This window comes from Sarcophilus harrisii, chromosome 1 (assembly GCF_902635505.1).
Source record: "Sarcophilus harrisii chromosome 1, mSarHar1.11, whole genome shotgun sequence".
Classification (NCBI taxonomy): Eukaryota; Metazoa; Chordata; class Mammalia; order Dasyuromorphia; family Dasyuridae; genus Sarcophilus; species Sarcophilus harrisii.
This window is the reverse complement of record NC_045426.1, coordinates 665659406-665677754: the sequence shown is the minus strand read 5'-3', so window position 1 is coordinate 665677754 and position 18349 is coordinate 665659406. Positions and strand designations below refer to the sequence as shown.

Genomic DNA, 18349 nt, shown 5'->3' with positions numbered 1-18349 from the left:
ATCAGATTAAAAAAGGTTTCTTATAAAACAGGAGATAAAATGGTAGAACAGGAAAAGTCAGAACAACACATCATGTCAAAACTGGGAGAGACAGCGCAAAATGTTCAAGGTAGAAGAGTTTTTCGTGATTCAAGTCTTTAGATAATCTTTACAGAAGAACAACCCAATCCTAGAAAAGAGAGGTGGATGACGTGCTCAAGGCTCATGAGCTAGTCGGATCTTGTTCAGATTGGTCCACTTGAACAACATAATTCTGTGTGGTACTTAGCCCTGGCACTATGACCATTTTACAAGGAAAGTGAAATCCTAAGATATTACATAATTTCTTAACTGTGTACAGCTTCTCCAAATCACTTGTTTTAAGATTGCCCTGTACCTGCAATTTAGTCCTCCTACTGATTAAGATGAAAGGCAGTTGGCCTGGAGGAGAGAGGACCAGCACTAGAGATGGAATACCTAAGTTCAAATCCTGCTTCTGATACATATTAATAGTATGGTAGGACTATGGACAAGTTAGAACACTTCTTAGTGCCCCAGGAAACTCAAGTTTTAATATAGAAAGTTCTCCCTAAATTAAATTAGGGGTCCAGGTTGAAATATATACACACACACCCAAATACAAATGATTATACACATGTTGAACCCATTATCTAATTTTATTTTCAAACCCAGGTCTTAACATGAAATCTGATATTTCTTATACACACAAAATTTTAAATGCTTTTCCAAACTAAAGAGGAACTCTAAAACAATTGCATTTCACCCTACTTAATAAATTCCAGTGGTTCTCTATTACTTACAAGGATCAAATAGGAAATCTTGTATGGCTTTTTTAAAGCCCTTTACAAGATGACTCTTCACAACCTACTGTACTTTCTTATACTTTATTCCCCACTCCATGCACTTTATGAACCAGCAAAACTGGATTCCTGTTGTTCCTCCTATATGACATTCCATCTCCTAACTCAGGTTTTTCAATGGCTGTGTCCCATGCCTGGAATGTTCTCTTTTCTCACCTCTTGTCTCCAGGCTCACCTTAAGACTAGCTTACATCCCTCCTTCTACAAGCAGCCTTTTCTAATTTCCTCTGCCCCTTCTGTTCCCAGTGCCTTTAAGTAATCCCATTTACCCTGTATATATCTTGCATGCAATTAACTGTCATGCAGGTTTTCTATTCCACCAGAATATGAGCTACCTGACAGCAGGGACTACTTCTGTCTTTGTGATCCCACAATGCCTGCACATAGTAAACCCTTGAATCCACAGGATGCCTATTTAATCCAACAGCAGAGATAAGGACAAGCTTGTACATTATTATATGATTGTCTTTCCACATTATGATCCACCTATATGATTCGATATCCACAATATGATTTGATGGATCCACCTAATATGAAGATAGTCTTCCTCACTTTTAAGTCTCACAAGGATACTAATGGAGAAAATGAATTGCTCATGGGTTATCTATCTCTTCCTCCTCCCCCAGGTCTCAGCCAATATTATAAGCTAAGTGCTTAGAAACTCAAGACACTGAAAATGCAACTGTAATGTGAAGCATCATTAACATGTCACATGTATAAAAATGATTCCTAATTTTGAACCAAAGGTTCCTCTGTCCCTATTATTCTTATGCAACATTTAATATTTGAAACAGTAATTCATAACTAACCCCTAAAAGATATAAAGCAGTTTTCACAGTTTAGCACAGTAGGCACTTAATGTTTATTGAGTGACTAGAATACCCTCCCCTCCAAGGAAGTGGATATGATCGATGGAGGAATTTACTTTATCTGACTATGTCTCCTTGTTGGGGATTATTTCCTTTCATTATTGTACAATGATGAGGATGGTAGAGAGAAAATAAATGCTTAGGGTAGAGGGAAAGCAGAATATAAGACTTCTTGACTGCCCAAAAAGGAATGTTTTAAACAAAGTAGGCACTTAATAAATGCTCAATGGATAGAACTGAATGCAAAATTCAACTTCAAAATCCAGGATACGGAGGTACAACTAGAAAGTAGTCCCTTTGCAAAAAACATGAAGGCTCAAAGTGCAAGCTGAAACTGATTCACTGATGGAAATGGAAGCTAAAAGACAGATGTTATCAAAGATCTAAGAGAGCTGTTTACAATGAGTGGCAATGGTGGCGTCAGACTGGTCAGTGCACATAACTGGAACACTGTATTGAGTCTTGGGTACCATATTTTGGATCAAATTTAGAGAAGCTTCAGAAATGAGAGAATTGATGGTTATGCCATATGAGTTCTGGTTGATAGAAATAGGGGATATTTAAAGCGAAGAGAAGATTTAAGGGAGATATAATAATAATTTGAAAGGCTATCAATACAGGAAAGAGATTAGAGTGGTTCTTTTTGGTCTCAGAGGGCAAGGCCAAGAACAAGGAAAAGTTACAGAGGAATATACATTTAGACATGATGTAAAGAAAAAAATTGCTAATAATCAGAGATATGTAAAGGTACAATGGATAGTTTTAGGAAATTTTACTCATTAGAGGCATTCAGAGACTAGATGGCTACTTGCTGAGAATACTGTAGATTAGATGAGTCCTTGTCAGTCTTTCTAATATTCAGATTGAGATTAATTTTTAAAAGACTAAAGATTACTGGCCTGGACTATTACTTAATTTGGGCAGAAACTGTCTCTTGGTCTTAATTGTGCCTTAATTTCTATATCTGTAAAATAAGAACAATACTCCCTCCCACATACACAAACCTCCTGAGACTATGTTAAGATATCATAGTTTTCAACAAGATAGCTACTATGTAAATCCAAGACATCACTGCTATCTCTTTTGGGCTGAACTAGAACATACTAAAAATGTGCACACTATATTCCTAAAAATAAAAGAAAAACTGAGGGGGGGGGGGAATACAAGGCATGGAATTTGTGGATTAGAAAGAAACTAAGGAATTATTTAGTCCAATCTTTTCATTTTACAGATAAGGAAACTAAAATATACAATGTCACTTGTTAAGGTCACAAAGGTAGTTAAATGGCATCAGTGGATCCTACAGACTACAACCAGTTCATAACTGGGTTTTTCCATTATAACAAGCTGTCTCCTTTAAGTGAAGATTCCTTTAGCCTTATTATAAGAACTTCAGAACCAGGAGAGACCCTGGAAATCATTCAGAGGAGTGAAGTTACTTGTCCAGGGTTACCCTGGGATAGATACTTAATTTGAACCTAACTTCTCTTAATATTCTTTCCAATGGACCACACTGCTGACTTGACTCAATTCTCTAAAGCCAGAATAAGAATCCTCTTCAACAACCAGCAATGTTTGAACCCTTTCACACTGCTTCTATATAAAATGACTAAAGTGCTCGGGTACTACATACAATGTCAATGTACATAAATTAAATGTAAATTTTGGGGAGAAAAGGTAAAAATATTTTTAAATATAGTAATTTTCAGGGCATGTTGCAACAACCATGGATACATTACTCATTCCATGGTCAGACTGGGAAGGAATAGCTCAAAAACAATGCAGCATTCTCTGGATTTTCAACTTTGCAGAAGTCTACTGAACAAAATATATTTTAGCATCACTCTAACAAGTAAATAACTTTTCATTTTATTCATCTGTCCTATTCTAATCCATAACAAAGACTGAATTAACTACTATGGATTACAACTCATCCAAAGACAAGACTTCCTCCCTTTTCTTCCCTCTCATCTTAAAAAACAAAAAGTTATAGGAAAGCAATTCTCTTTAAAACAGAATATCCTAGCAACATGAATCCCCCCCCTTCCTAAAATAGTATTTTCCAAATTGACTTTTGAAGGAATACTTTTGACCTTGAAATGTACCATACTGCTCTGAATATAGAATGTACTCTCCCCCAATTCCTAGTTAAGGCTTATACAAAACCAGAGCATGGCCTAAATCTTTACTCAGCACTATAAGCAGAAAATTTTCACCATTTTTATTAAACATTCCTCCCCCCATTAGAATGTGAGCTCCTTGAGACAGGAACTGTTTCAATTTTTAACACATACTTCCAACACTTACTTTAGTGTTTGATAAGGATTAAGTACTTAATAAATGCTTTTCTATTTCATTTAAGATTATAAAGGCACTAAGTAGAAAGAACCTCAATGTATGTAAAATGAATGTAAATTGAAAAAAAGTTTAAAAATATTTTTAAATATGGTAATTTTCAGGGGATGTGCAATATTAATCATGGACACATTACCTATTCTCTCTAATCCAGCTAGATGCAAAATGAAAATCACAATACTTACATTAATTACCTCCTCCCACACCTGTATAGAAAATGCTTTTCAAGTTTTAGAGTGTTAGTGCTTTTTTTCATACTGTATATCCCTACTTTTAAATAGAAAATTGAATTTTGCTTTCCTACCCATTCTTTCATTTTAATGGAAGGATCAGATACATCAATTGAAACAATTTTTTTTTCGATACTTAAAATGCAAAAAAGCTTAGGTGTTTTCATTTCCTACTTCATGACTTTTTCTAAATTTGTTATCAACAGTCCTTAACTTTTCAAATGATGAAAGTTATAAAGCATATGGTTCTATCTACAAGGATTAGTTTAATGCATCATGTGATACATATGCTTAAATACTTTATATTTTTTGTTGTAAATAAGAAAAAAAGCTCTTTTACTTATTTCTAAGCATCATTTCCTGTCCTTATTAATCATTTTCTATTAACCATAGAATTGGTCAAATTGATTTTAAAACCTTGTGATTAACATATTAATAGTTTTTAAAATTACATTTCCATGTATTTACCACTACTTTGTTAATTTCAATTTTTTTTCAGGTTTTCAGGATTTATCATGTTATAAACAGTATAGCTGACATAATATAGCTTTGCTTGAATGCTTTTGATAAGATGTCTGAGAGACTCTCTAATGAACAGATTTTAGAACTAATAATATTTCATCTTACTCATATGATAGTGAACTTTCACATAGTAAATTTGTTGTTACAACTGCAGTACAAGGCTTTAAAAGAATATTTTTCATTTCACTCCAGCACCAATGAGCTCATCAGTAAAATTTCTTCTACAGCTGCTAATCTAAAAGGTAATGAGAAATTGAGTTCTTGCCAGACTCAAATTTATGATAAATGAGATAAATATCAAAGGACAGATACTGTAAAGCACTAGCCTGTTGTCTAGCACATATGTAGGATGCTATATAAATGTTAGCTATTATAAAGAGCCATGAAGTCTGAAAGGTAAAGATAATAGTTCTTCACAATGCAATATAGCTAAATACTATTTATTATTACTTCAATCTAGATCTATGGCAAATTCTACAATTTGTAGCATTGAGAAAAATTTTATTCCTTCTTCTGAAATTTTATTTAGTAAGCCAACGCTTAGAAATATTCAAAAATGTACAAATGTGGGAGCCAGTAAATAACTGTGCTAACTGATTCATTACATTAGATGAGTTAGAGAAATTTATTGGTCTTATCATCTGTAGCATTATTGACAGAAGAAACCTACTCATAAAAAGTATGTGATGTAGCTCCTAGGGGTTATTCAATAAAACTATGCTGTGTAATAGATTCCTACATATAATGAGATACCTTCAACTTTTTTTTTTTTAATTTAATAGCCTTTTATTTACAGGATATATGCATGGGTAACTTTACAGCATTAACAATTGCCAAACCTCTTGTTCCAATTTTTCACCTCTTACCCCCCCCACCCCCTCCCCTAGATGGCAGGATGACCAGTAGATGTTAAATATATTAAAATATAACTTAGATACACAATAAGTATACATGACCAAAACGTTATTTTGCTGTACAAAAAGAATCAGACTCTGAAATATTGTACAATTAGCTTGTGAAGGAAATCAAAAATGCAGGTGTGCATAAATATAGGGATTGGGAATTCAATGTAATCGTTTTTAGTCATCTCCCAGAGTTCTTTTTCTGGGCATAGCTGGTTCAGTTCATTACTGCTCCATTAGAAATGATTTGGTTGATCTCATTGCTGAGGATGGCCTGGTCCATCAGAACTGGTCATCATATAGTATTGTTGTTGAAGTATATAATGATCTTCTGGTCCTGCTCATTTCACTCAGCATCAGTTCGTGTAAGTCTCTCCAGGCCTTTCTGAAATCATCCTGTTGGTCATTTCTTACAGAACAGTAATATTCCATAATATTCATATACCACAATTTATTCAGCCATTCTCCAACTGGTGGACATCCATTCAGTTTCCAGTTTTTAGCCACTACAAAAAGGGCTGCCACAAACATTCGTGCACATACAGGTCCCTTTCCCTTCTTTATGATCTCTTTGGGATATAATCCCAGTAGTAACACTGCTGGATCAAAGGGTATGCACAGTTTGATAACTTTTTGAGCATAGTTCCAAACTATTCTCCAAAATGGTTGGATTCGTTCACAACTCCACCAACAATGCATCAATGTCCCAGTTTTCCCGCATCCCCTCCAACAATCATCATTTTTTTTTCCTGTCATCTTAGCCAATCTGACAGGTGTGTAGTGGATACCTTCAACTTTTACCTGAAAACTAAAAGGAAACAAAATCTATCTCAGGAAGTTTTATCTAGTATCCTCACTATGGTGTTCTTTTATTGAAGTTGTCAGGAGGAATTTTTACCTAATGTACATAGCATGCTGTAAATTTATTCCATATATATTAAACAAACTAAACAAATTGGGTCAGAAATTTTGGTTGATAGAAAAAAAATTACACTGCAGCAGATTATAGATAATTGTTCAATGAATTCTCTCATTTGGAAAAAGACTGTACTCTAGTATATAGTACAGTATAGAAATAGTAACAGAGTACCTACCAGGTGTAGCAATGTTGAGGCTCAAAAAACCACAAGTCAAGAGTACTACAATGTAATCTGGGGCAATTAATCCATATTCTTTGATCTTTCCTTGAGACTACTAGAGCAATTCCTAGAGCAACTGCAGCATAGTTGAGACTATTCCTCAGAACTACAGAGAATGAGGAGAAGAAAACACAGATACATATGGACTGCTGCATCAAACTCTGGTTTTGAAATCTACCTAAAAGCCTACAGGGACACTGACTTCATACCAGTGTAAGAAATCCAAGTCTGCAACTATAATGACAACCCTCTATCCAAATGTTCAGAGTCAAACCCAGAACAAGCCAAAGTCAGCAACTAGCCTATTTAATAACCAGACTGAGTTAGGAATAGATGTTTGTGACCAAATGGCAAGGTGCTGCTCAATGAAAGCAGCAAGTGACCTCTAGTCTCTCATCTCCAACAGCACAAGAGACACTTTCAACTCAACACATCCCAAACCAAATCATCTTTCCCCCAAACCCTCCCTCCCCCTCCTTTCTTTCATATGACTTCAGAGGGTAACACTATGTATGGTTCTAATTCCTTGAACTCCCAACCTAGCAGTCTGCCTGAACTCCTCTCTCATCCCCCATATCCACACTATTTACCAAAGCCTGCCAATTTCTGCTTCTGCAGACCCTTTTCCTCCTGACTGGCCCCATCCTGGTGCTAATCCTCATCACTTCCTACCTGGATCACTACAAGCTGCAGGTGGGTCTGGGGCCTCAAGTCTCTCTCCATTCCATTCCATTCTCCATTCAGCCACCAAAGTGACTTTCCTAAAACACAGGTTTGACCATGTCACTCCCATTCTCCATATCTCCAGTGGCTCCCTATTCCTTCCAGAATCAAATACAAAGTCCTCTGGCATTCAGAGCTTTTTACAACCTAGAACTCCTTCCCCAATCTTTCTGGTCTTCTAATAACTAACTTCCTCCAGGTTATGCCCCAAATAAGACATCCTATCTTTCAGCTTGGGGCATTTTTCTGGCTGTCTCTCAAGGCTTGAAACTTCTCATTTCTGCCTCTTGTCCATAAAAAGCCTTTCCTTGCCTTCTCCATAATATTTCCTTTTTATCTTGTAGACATTGTTTGGACATGTTTACTTGTTGAATTCCCCCATTAAGACCATGAGCTCCTTGAAGACTGAGGAATAGTCTTCTGCCTCTTTTTGAATCCCCAGAGCCTGGCACAGCAGATACTTAACAAATACTGACTGACTCATTGACACAGCCCAAGTTTTCTATGCCCATAGGAGCAACCTATAGTATTATACTGATATTTTAATACAACTTCTAAGTGCTGGTATACACAAGGATTGGAGAAGCTTTAAAGTAAAAGAGGAAATCAGGTTTATTTTCATACTGGTAAAACTACCTACAATAAATACATATACATATATTCAAGATTACATATTTAACATTTTAAAAGAAAATTATCTCTAGGTGGCAGACTAACTAGAGCAAATTTGAATTTGCTGAATTTGAAATCTGGAAGGCATGAGTTCAAATTCCACCTCCAACACTTATTAGTTATATGACCCTGGAAAATTCACTTAACCTCTGCCTGCCTGTTTCCTCAATTGTAAAATGGAGGAAATAACATCTATCCCCTTCCCCCAGATTGCTATGAGAACCAAATGAGACAATACTTGTAAAGCACTCAGCATAGTGGGTGGCACATAGCAGGCAATTGTTTCTTTCCTTCCTTCACTAAACCCCTATACATATCACTCAAGATATCAGTCACAGAGAACATAATTTGGGAAACAAAGACTTGGAAAATTTCAAGAACAACTTTCAATGTTTCACAATGCACAAAAATGTCATTCCTGTTTTGTTACAATTTAAGTACAATTCTAACAATTCTTTTCTTATGGAGGTGGTATTAGTTGTTGATAGCTTCTTTTGAAAATTGCCTATTCGTATCCTTTCAGAAGCTGTCAATATTTGATGCTACAACATCCTTACCTTCTACTCTATTTCCACAATTTCAATAAAACTACTCTAAAATCACTAGTTAATCAAATTCAATGGCCTGCTTTTCGTCTTTATCCTTTTTGATCTCTCTGCAGCACTGGGCCCTGCTGACACTTCCCTTCTTTAGCTTCCAAGATGTCATATTCTCTAGGTTTTCCCTCTGCCCCTACTATTCTGCCTTTTCATGTTTTGGGGGGCATCTCAAAATGGGTACCTTCCAATGTTCTGCCTTCAGCCCTCTTCTCCCTCTTCTCTAGCTTCAACCAAGTTCAAAAATGTGGTGCTATCCTTTAAATCTTTTTCTTCCTCCCATGAAAGTTCAGTTATCAACTTCTATTTCAAATATCCCTCGCTCAAAAAAATTTAAACACCTTTCACACTATCTCTATTCCCTTTGCTTTGACTAAGAATTGTTCCTCATTACTACACACCCAAATTATTCTAATAGCTTCCTACATGTCCTTCCTTCTTCTACTCTCTCAACTCTAATTCATCCTAAATATTCCAACCAAACTCATCTTCTTTATACAAGAATCCCATATGTGTCACTCCTCTGGTCAAAAATCTCCATTCTCTCTACCATTTAGGGAATGGAGCTCAAACTCTTTTGCCTTGCATTCTGACCCTCCAGTTTGGTACCACTTTACCAATTGTAATAGCTGTTATTCTCCTCCGTGTTTCAGATAAACTAAACTACTCTCTAGCTCTATATATACATGCTCTATATTTCCTCATGCTGTTCTTTGATGACCATCTCAAATATGGTTATCATCACTCAATCAATATTTATTAAATGCCTACTACGTGTCAGGCATTATACCAAGTATTAGGGACACAAAAAGAGGCAAAAGAGTCTCTGTCCTCAATGAACTTAAAATTTAATGGGGGAGACACATGAAAACAAATACATATAAAGCTATCTATGTACAGAACAAACAGGAAATAATTAACAAAGGGATGGCACTGGAGTCAGGAAAGGCTTCCTGTAGAAAATGGGTCAAAGCATAGTATGTCTTAATCCTTCTTTCACATTATCAACCCTTCAAAATACTTGAAGATAGTCATCATGGGACACTCCCTTCCCCCAATAAGCCATCCCTTGTCCAGAGTAAAAATCCCTATTTCAACTGATCCTCATATGGCAAGGTTTCTACTGACAAAAGAGAGTACAACAGAACTATCCAACTACTAGTCCTGTGCTATAGTCTCATCAGTAAGCCTAAAATTGCATTCATCTGACTTCTTAGATGGCTTCCAACTCTTAAAATCTCTGACAGACCCCTGTGTTTAAATCCCCTATCTAGTAAGCAAATCCTATTGACTCTTCCTTTAAAAAGTCTTGCAAATTCATTTCCATTGTTACCACCCTAGTTAGCACTACTCTTTGTAAACCTTAAAGTGCTATAAGATGCTAGCTCCAATCATCACCATGATTTATTTTTATTATCCAGTGTGAACTACAATAATGCCCTTTCTAACTGGTTATCTTGCTATCAGTTTTCCCAGTCAGCACAACACTACCAGGTAATCTGGTTTATTTCTTCCTATTCCCATTACTTTGATCTTGCTACGAGTCCAACTTCCTGAATCTGACATTCAAGACCCTCCACAACCTGAATTCAACCTACTTTGGCAACTTCATCTCCCAATAATCTGGCCAAACAAAAGGCCTCATACACAGCTTAGACTTCCTTACTTCTGTGCCTTTGGCAATCCTGCCTTCCCCTTCCTCAAAAATCCTCCCAACTCTATCAATGCCTTTTAAAATCTTACTCATTTTTCTAATGCTCAGTTCAATTGCCAATTATTTCACGAAGTCCCTCCTAATCATCTCTATTTAAGGGTTTCCCCTACTTGAATTCCTCAAATTCTTATTTGTGATAAATATCACAAACATAATTATGTGTACATCAATAAATGTTTATTTTTTTAATTGACTGATCTCCTCAGGTAATTGTTTGTGTCTCATTCATTTCTTTGATTCTTCCTTATATCCTATGAGCATTACTTGTTCATGCCAATTATCACCCAAGTAACATTCCAATGAGTATTCGTCATACAGATAAGTTATCTCCAAAAATCTCCTGATAAACCAGACAGTAGAGGCAGCATAACCTATTATATAGGGAACTAGTCTTTAAGTCATAAAGACACATACAGGCTGTGTTGACCACTGCCAAATTATAGCCTCTCTAAGCCAGTAGCATTAAACTCAAAAAAGAAAGGAAGCTACAAATTCACACAGAAGCATCCCTGTTGGCTCCATATTTACTTTGTTTTAAGGTTTAATATTATCTATGTTTTATTGTATTTTTGTCAAATATTTTTCAATTACATTTTAATCTGGTTCCAGCACACCTGAGAGTGATGTTTAATTTGTATTTCAAAACCATAATAGACCATGGCTCCCTGAGTGATCTGTCTAATTCTGCTTTCTCATGCTGTCAATACCTTCTCCTCTTCAGCAGTTTCCTCAAGCTGCTGCGTTCCTCTCCTGAACCTCTATTTTAATGAAGCACAAAAAAGTCATGATCACTTCAAAGCCACAATGCCCCAGAATATTTTTCTAACCTTGCCCCAGGTTTCTAGGCATATGCCTTCTCCCAATCTCCCTTTTCAGCTATCTGTGAAGTCTTCAACTACTAGATCCTTGGGAGTACTCTTGTTGCTTGTTTCTGTATTCTTTGCACAGTACCTGGCACATAGTAAGGACTTAACAAACTATTCATTCTCTCTTTTCTCTTTTCCTCCCTTTTTCTTCCTCTCTTTTTTCCCCCCTCTCTCCAAAACTGTCTTCATCCTCCTGCCCCAGGTGCTGACTTATACTGGTTGAGGGAATTTCCTCAAGACAAGTTCCCTACCCCAATAAAGTCATAGCTCTAGTTCTCCTTATTAAATACTAGCAATTTTATACAAACTACACTATGTAGAATCATCCTCACCTGTCTAAAAGTATCAAACATGATTATTCATATAAATTCTATCCCCCCAAAAAGTTTTAAACATTCTTCTGATTCAAGACTTTTTACTTTGACACAGCTAACAGTGGAAAGAACACAGCCCGAAGACCCTGTTTCAACTCTCCATCTCTGAGTCTCGGAAGTCTGTGACTGTAAATAAGCTGATTGTAAACCAATGACTTAAAATATCTTGAATTGAGGTCCCTTCATCTGAAAAATGCTATCTGAAAAGGTAACTGGAAGGAAAGTACTTTGTAAACTTAAAGTCCTACATCAAGGCAAATTATTTCTACAGAACTTTCAATAAGGAAAATTATAATGAAAATTATTTTCTCTCAGAAGTAGTCTAGCTATGTCATATTTCTAGTAAAACAAACAAAAAAGTAGCCTTACTAGGCATGTTCAAATTCTCTATTCATCTGCTAAATTTCAAAAATTTATTTCAAAGAAATGCCATCTAAAAATCATGTGACCTAGTGAACAAGTAATTCAAATTATTGTTATTCTTTGCAAAAGGATTTTTTAAAATTGTTGTTCTGGGCTGTGCAACTGTACAATTTAATAACAACCACCTGTAAATTATTTTGCAGTTGATCTAGAAATACCTTGTCCAAAACCAGTTACTGACAAAGGTTAAAATGCATTTTTTAAAAACAATTTTTTATCATCCAGAATAAAATAAGTAAAATAATCAAAATGGATAGGATATGACAGAACAGATCGCTTATTTGAAAAACATAATAAATCACAGCATTACAAAGTCACACAGCAAATTAATGGCAGTCAAGATCAGAACCCAGGATCCCTGACTCACAGTCCCTCTAAAGGCAGATGAAATCTTATTCATTATTTCTCTGCTGACTGCAACAATGAACAAGCCAGAAGACATTAAGTCATAGCTAGCAGTGCTCACCCCTTTCCATTCACAGCCTGAAGTTAGAATATTTTGCTCTTTAGTAGTTATTAAGGCAGATCTCCTCTATTTTAACTATTTACTCTGCACTCCTGGCACATTGCTGGCAACTTCACATTCAACTCTGAACCCTTCCTCCATCTCTCCTCCACTCAACTCAGAAAGCAATCAATGTAAATAAGGCTCCTCCAAGCCTCTATGCTCTAAGATTTATCTTTGAGGAAAGAAGCTTTGGTTTCAAATACAGGAGGTCATCACTGGCCTCCATTATCATTTAACAGTTACTATTTGCTTTCTCACCTTCATTTGATGCTAACAACTCCTTTCTTCTATAAAACCACCAGGTTAATGGACAAAAATATACTTCAGAGGCTCATCTCACATTCCATTTATACTGGATCTATAGAAGAAGCTACAGAAACATCAACTAAACCTGACCATAGCTCTAGCAGGGGTCCTCAAACTACGGCCCCCGGGCTAGATGCGGCAGCTGAGGACGTTTATCCCCCTCATCCAGGACTATGAAGTTTCTTTATTTAAAGGCCCACAAAACAAAGTTTTTGTTTTTACTATCGGCCGGGCCTCCAACAGTCTGAGGGACAGTGAACTGGCCCCCTATTTAAAAAGTTAGAGGACCCCTATGAGTCTAGAGCAACAAGACATAGTACCAGCTTGGGAGCTAGAGGCTCTAGGATCCACACCTGCTTCATGAGGATCAAGAAGCTGGCTGGTTTTCCTGTGTCCAAATCCAGAGCATTTCCCATCATGCTGTGCATATAACCTTCCTCCTAAAAGTCCCTTATCTATTAACAACACACTAACAGAAAGGTATTTTGAGCCCCAAAAGAATATGCACAACTTCAAGAAACAATAAAATATCTTTTATCAGGAATGACAATAAAGAATCTGGCTTAAAGTCCAAGGTACAAACATACCCTGTACAAAGATTCCCAGGGAGATAAAAACAATTTAGCAGAAGGCAAGGCTACAGAAATGTGTGACACAGGTAAAGGGAAAAAAGAATACTTGGGTAGAAAGTCCAACAGAAAATTCTAGCTGTCCCTGGTAGGTCAGGAGGGCCAGCAAACTTCTGAGGTAAGAAGTAAGGACTATTAATTTGCAAATATACCCATCAGCGGACATCAACTGATCACTTTCAAAAAAAATCACAGGATTGAAGCTGTAAGAGAGCTGTAAACAAGAGGTTCATTTTCTATTCCTTATTGTCTTATGCCCTACTCAGCCATGATATTTGACTTTTCCCCTTTCATGCCTCACTGCTTACATGTAAACCCTGAGAGGTAGGGGCTACATATATCATAAATTCCTTTTTATATTCTCTGAGGTGACAGATATTTTATAAATTTGGGGCCTGAAATCTATTGAACTAAAAATGCCTCACCTCCAAAAAAATCTTCCTTATCCATCATAGTCTTATTGAATGTAAGATGTTCAATTGCATCACCTTTCTCCTCCTCATTTCAGTAATTAAATGATTTGCCCAAAGTCACACAGCTATTACTTATCAAGTACTAATTCAAAATTGAGTCTTCTGACTTCAAAATCATATCAAAAGATACCATATGTAAAGTCCTTAGGACAGTGCCTGAAACAGTACATAATTTTAAAATGCTTGCTTTCTTCCTCTCCCTAATCCAAATAACTGCACAATAAGACCATGCTATTTGCCATTCTCATGGGACATTTACCTTATAGGGAAGCTGATGAGGGAAAAAGATTATTTTATATTAAAATAATCATACAAAATACTAAGTAGTAAGTCTCAAATGAATAGCATTACTCATAACTGCTGCCATTTCAGGAGAGAACCATTGCTAGGGAGTAGAATGATCAAGAAAGGCCTCTTAGGGAAGGTAAAACAATTGCAGTTCAACAGAGTATTAATTTCATGCCTACCACATGCTTGGTATCATGAACACTACAAAAGGAATATGTCATGGTCTCTGCCTTCAAAAAGTTTAAATGCGGTTATATAAAGGACTGTAATACAAGAAGGTAGTATTGAAAGAGAGAAGTTATTTCAAGTATCTACTGCATATATAATAACCAAATGACCAAGAGATATTTACTACCTACCTTCCTATAGGGCAGGAGATGTGGCTAGAGAAGGAAGGAAACTGATGTGAAAACACCTATATGTTAGGGAAAACAGGGTAGTTAAAGAAGGAAAGCTAGAGAATTTTCCCACTGCTTCCTTTGTTCTTTTTGAGGTTTATTTAAGAACCCTAATTATTAAGGGTTCAAGGTGAAACCAAAGCACTGGGTCCTTAGAAAATATTTGGTCCAACCCAATCAGTTTGCAAACAGAGAAACTGAGGTCTAGAAAGGGGAAGTAACTTGGAGGTGAAGGAGAATTGTGAGAAGAGGACTGATCCCAATTTTGAAAGGAAACAGTAAAAAAAAAAAAGAGAGAGAGAGAGAGAGAAAGTATGAACCCTTTGGATGAACTGGGTGCCTCAGAGATAACAAAGGCAACAACTTTTCCCCTTTGAGGCATGTGAGATCTCCTCTGGGGGGGGGGGGCACCACATCTGAAGAACAGGATGAAGGAGGTCAGTAAGAAAGGGAAAGACTTGAGGGCTGACATCCTTAAGATAGGAAAGTATATTCTAAAAGAGTTGGATTGTTTTGTTTTAAAACATAAAGGAAAGATCAGAATGGGGTCCAGGAGCAACTCCTCCTGTAAAAGAGGACCAGGGGTACTTGAGGAGGGGGAATAGTAGAGAGTCTGATCTTAAGAGGAGAGTAGAGATCAAGAACCACAGAAAGGTTTATCTGCAGAAAGTGGCAATCAGTGGGGAGAGATTTGGTCTGGTGAGCCTGAAGAGAGGAAAGGTCAACAGGAGAGACAGGGCCATTGTCACCCTGATAACTGGAGGTTCTCTCTGGGCCAGTGTTGAGGACCACCCCTCTTTTTCTCTGCAGGGCAGGGGGGGGGGGTAAGGGGTACTCCCAAGGCGGAGTTTCAGGCAAGAGGCCATCATCATGCTCATAACTGGAGGCTCCCTCTGTGGTTCTCCCAGCACTGCCCTGCCGGGCTTTTAATCCTGCTTAGGGAGGGGAGGAGGAGAGAGTACAATAATTGGAGTTTCTAATGAATAGACCTCAGCATCACCTTAGAACGGGAGGCTCCTTGGGGGCTCTCGGAGGACTGACTGCCTGACTTTTTCCCCGCAGGGTGGCTAGGGTGGGGTGGGGGGTCAAGGGGACACTCCCTCTGTGGCTTTCAGAGGACTCTGGGCTCTCTCCTTTCGAAGGGGCTGGGGCACACTAGTGGGGGCTCCTTCCAGGAGTACTGGGAGGATCCCCGTGGGATGCTCTTCAGGGCTGCCCTGCTTTCTCTCCAAAGCAGCTGAGGGTGCAGTGGGGGAGGGGCGTTGGACGGGAGCTCTCGCTACTCTCCCCAGTCTGGGGGGCACTCTCCTGGGCTGCTGGCTCTTTCTTTTTAAAGAGGCAGGGGGAACAATGGGAGAGGATGCTGAACGGGGGCTGTCCCCATCCTCCCCCTTTCTGGGCACCTTCTCAGCTCTTCACGGACTACTTTACTCTCTCAGGGAGTTTTCAGATGAGGACCACCCCCGTCTTCCCCCCGGAAGGGAGGGTGTCCGAATGAGGGTCATCTCCACCTTTGGGGGGAGGGGTGGAAAGAGAATGATCCTCCCCACCCTCCTACATTCTCTCTCTGCAGAGGGGCTGGACGTAGCAGGGGGCGGGGGTTTGGCTAGGGACCGTCCCCATCCTCCCCAGTCCGGGGGGCCCTCCCCAGTTCTTTCCCTTGGGGGGAGGGCGGGGTTTCCGTTCTCCCCCAGATCTGGGGGCTCTCCCTGCTCCCTCTCTGCAGGGGGGCTTCGAAGTACGGCGGGTGGGGCGCGGGCCGTGCTCATCCCTGCGGGAGGTCCTCCCCGGGCGCGGGGGTGCCCTTCTCCGCAGGGGGTCGGGGAGGGCCCCGGCTCACCTGTGCGCGGGGATGCGCTGCGAGCTCATGCCTTTGCCCACCAGGAAGTGCACGTCGCTGAGCACCTCGTTGTTGAAGAGGAAGGCGAAGCGCTCCTTGACCGTGGGCTTCGTCGCCTGCCAGTTGTAGACGGGCTCGCGGTGCAGCACCAGCCCCGCCGCTGCCGCCCCCACGGCCCCGGGCGGGGCCGGAGCGGGGGCCGGGCCCGGGCCCGAGCCCGCCGCCGCCACGGCCGAAGCTGCCCCGCCGCCGCCGCCGCCCGCGGCCTGGGCGGAGGCGGCCCCAGGCCCGGCGGAGGCGGAGGAGGCCGCGGCGGCGGCGGCCGAGGAGGCGGAGGAGGCGGAGGCGGCCGCCGGGTTTCCGGGGGCCGAGGCCGCGGCCGCCGCCACAGAGCAGTTATTGTAGCTCAGGCCCGTCCCGGGCCCGCCGCCGCCGCCGTTGCCGTTGCTGCAGCCGTTCCCCACCCCTGGCGGGCAGGACGACAGGCCGCCGCCGCTCCCACCGGCCGCCATCTTGGTTGGAAGCTGCTGCGGCAACGGCAGAGGCAACGGGCGGGCGGCGGCGGAGACGACGGCGGCGGCGGCGGAGGCGGCGGCGGTCGGAGTGTTTACAAATAAAGCCGGGCAGCAGCGGCGCATGGGAGCGCGGGGCGCGCGCGCCCTCTGCGAGGGGGGGGGCGACGGGGGGATGGGAGTGCAGGTCGCGCGCCGCCGCGGGGCGGGGGGCGGGGGGCGAGGGTGCGCGCGACCGAACGGTTAGGGGCACGCGCCGCCGGGCAGCGTGAGGGGTGGGGGGCGGCGCCCGATGGTAACCTTCGAGGGGGAAGGGGGGCCTAGGGCGCGAGGCCGGCCAGAGGCAGGGGGGAGGGGGGATCACGACTGAGGGGACGCGCAGGGGGAGGGCGCGAGGCCGGAGGCTTGCGCACTTTGCGATGGGGGCAGGGGGGGAGGGGAGGTGGCTGGGAAGCGGGGCGGGGGCGGGGCCCCTTGTGGGACCGTTAGGCGATCCGCTGGGAAGGGCTGGGCAGCCCCGGGGAAGCCGTCAGCCCGAGCCCCTTCCCGGATTGCTCGTCACCCCGTGCCTCAGTTTCCCTAACCATGCAAGAGTGAGCTCTGGACTAGAAGGCAGCACCCAAGGTTCCGTTAACTCTTTTTTAACCCTACAAACGCTCTCCAATCAGACTTACCTCCCGTCATTGTCGACACAAGTCTTTTTGAAGAATTCTTAAGAAAGATTTTTTTTTTTAAATCTAGACCTGTGATCACAGGAAATCACAAGGGGAAAAATGTAAAGACATTTTGAGGCAGATTGGATTCATTCTGAGAGATCTGCAGAAAGACCCGGAAAAAAAACAGGGGGAGGAGGGGAAATCGCTTTACTAAGTATTTTTGTTAAAAGGTTACGTTTTTCTTTTACACTGAGTGAAGTGGGAAGGAGAGAAAATAGAGTTTAGTTAATAAAAAAGAAAAAGGTGGACAAAAGTTTGGGATTCTCGACAAGGCCCTTTTATTTAGGTGAATCCCCTCGGATCTTTAAATATACTGACTTTTTATTATGAAGTTTTATTACAAACAAGTATCACTTGGATCTTCAAAATAAACAAGGGAAGTCAGCACAGACCAAAAAAAAAAAAAAAAAAAAACTGTTCAGGAAAGCAGTCCC

At 40.5% G+C, this 18349-nt stretch overlaps 1 protein-coding gene across 1 annotated transcript in view; it reads right to left on the bottom strand.

Annotated features, from left to right (window-relative positions):
• The window catches only part of BTBD2 (BTB domain containing 2), a 61293-nt gene extending 43905 nt beyond the window's left edge, over positions 1 to 17388 (bottom strand). The window contains exon 1 of the mRNA XM_023496848.2: positions 16688 to 17388. Coding sequence (XP_023352616.2) covers positions 16688 to 17325 — 638 coding nt within the window. The 5' untranslated portion in view covers positions 17326 to 17388. The remainder of the gene's footprint in view (positions 1 to 16687) is intronic.
• Between the last annotated feature and the right edge of the window lie 961 nt (positions 17389 to 18349).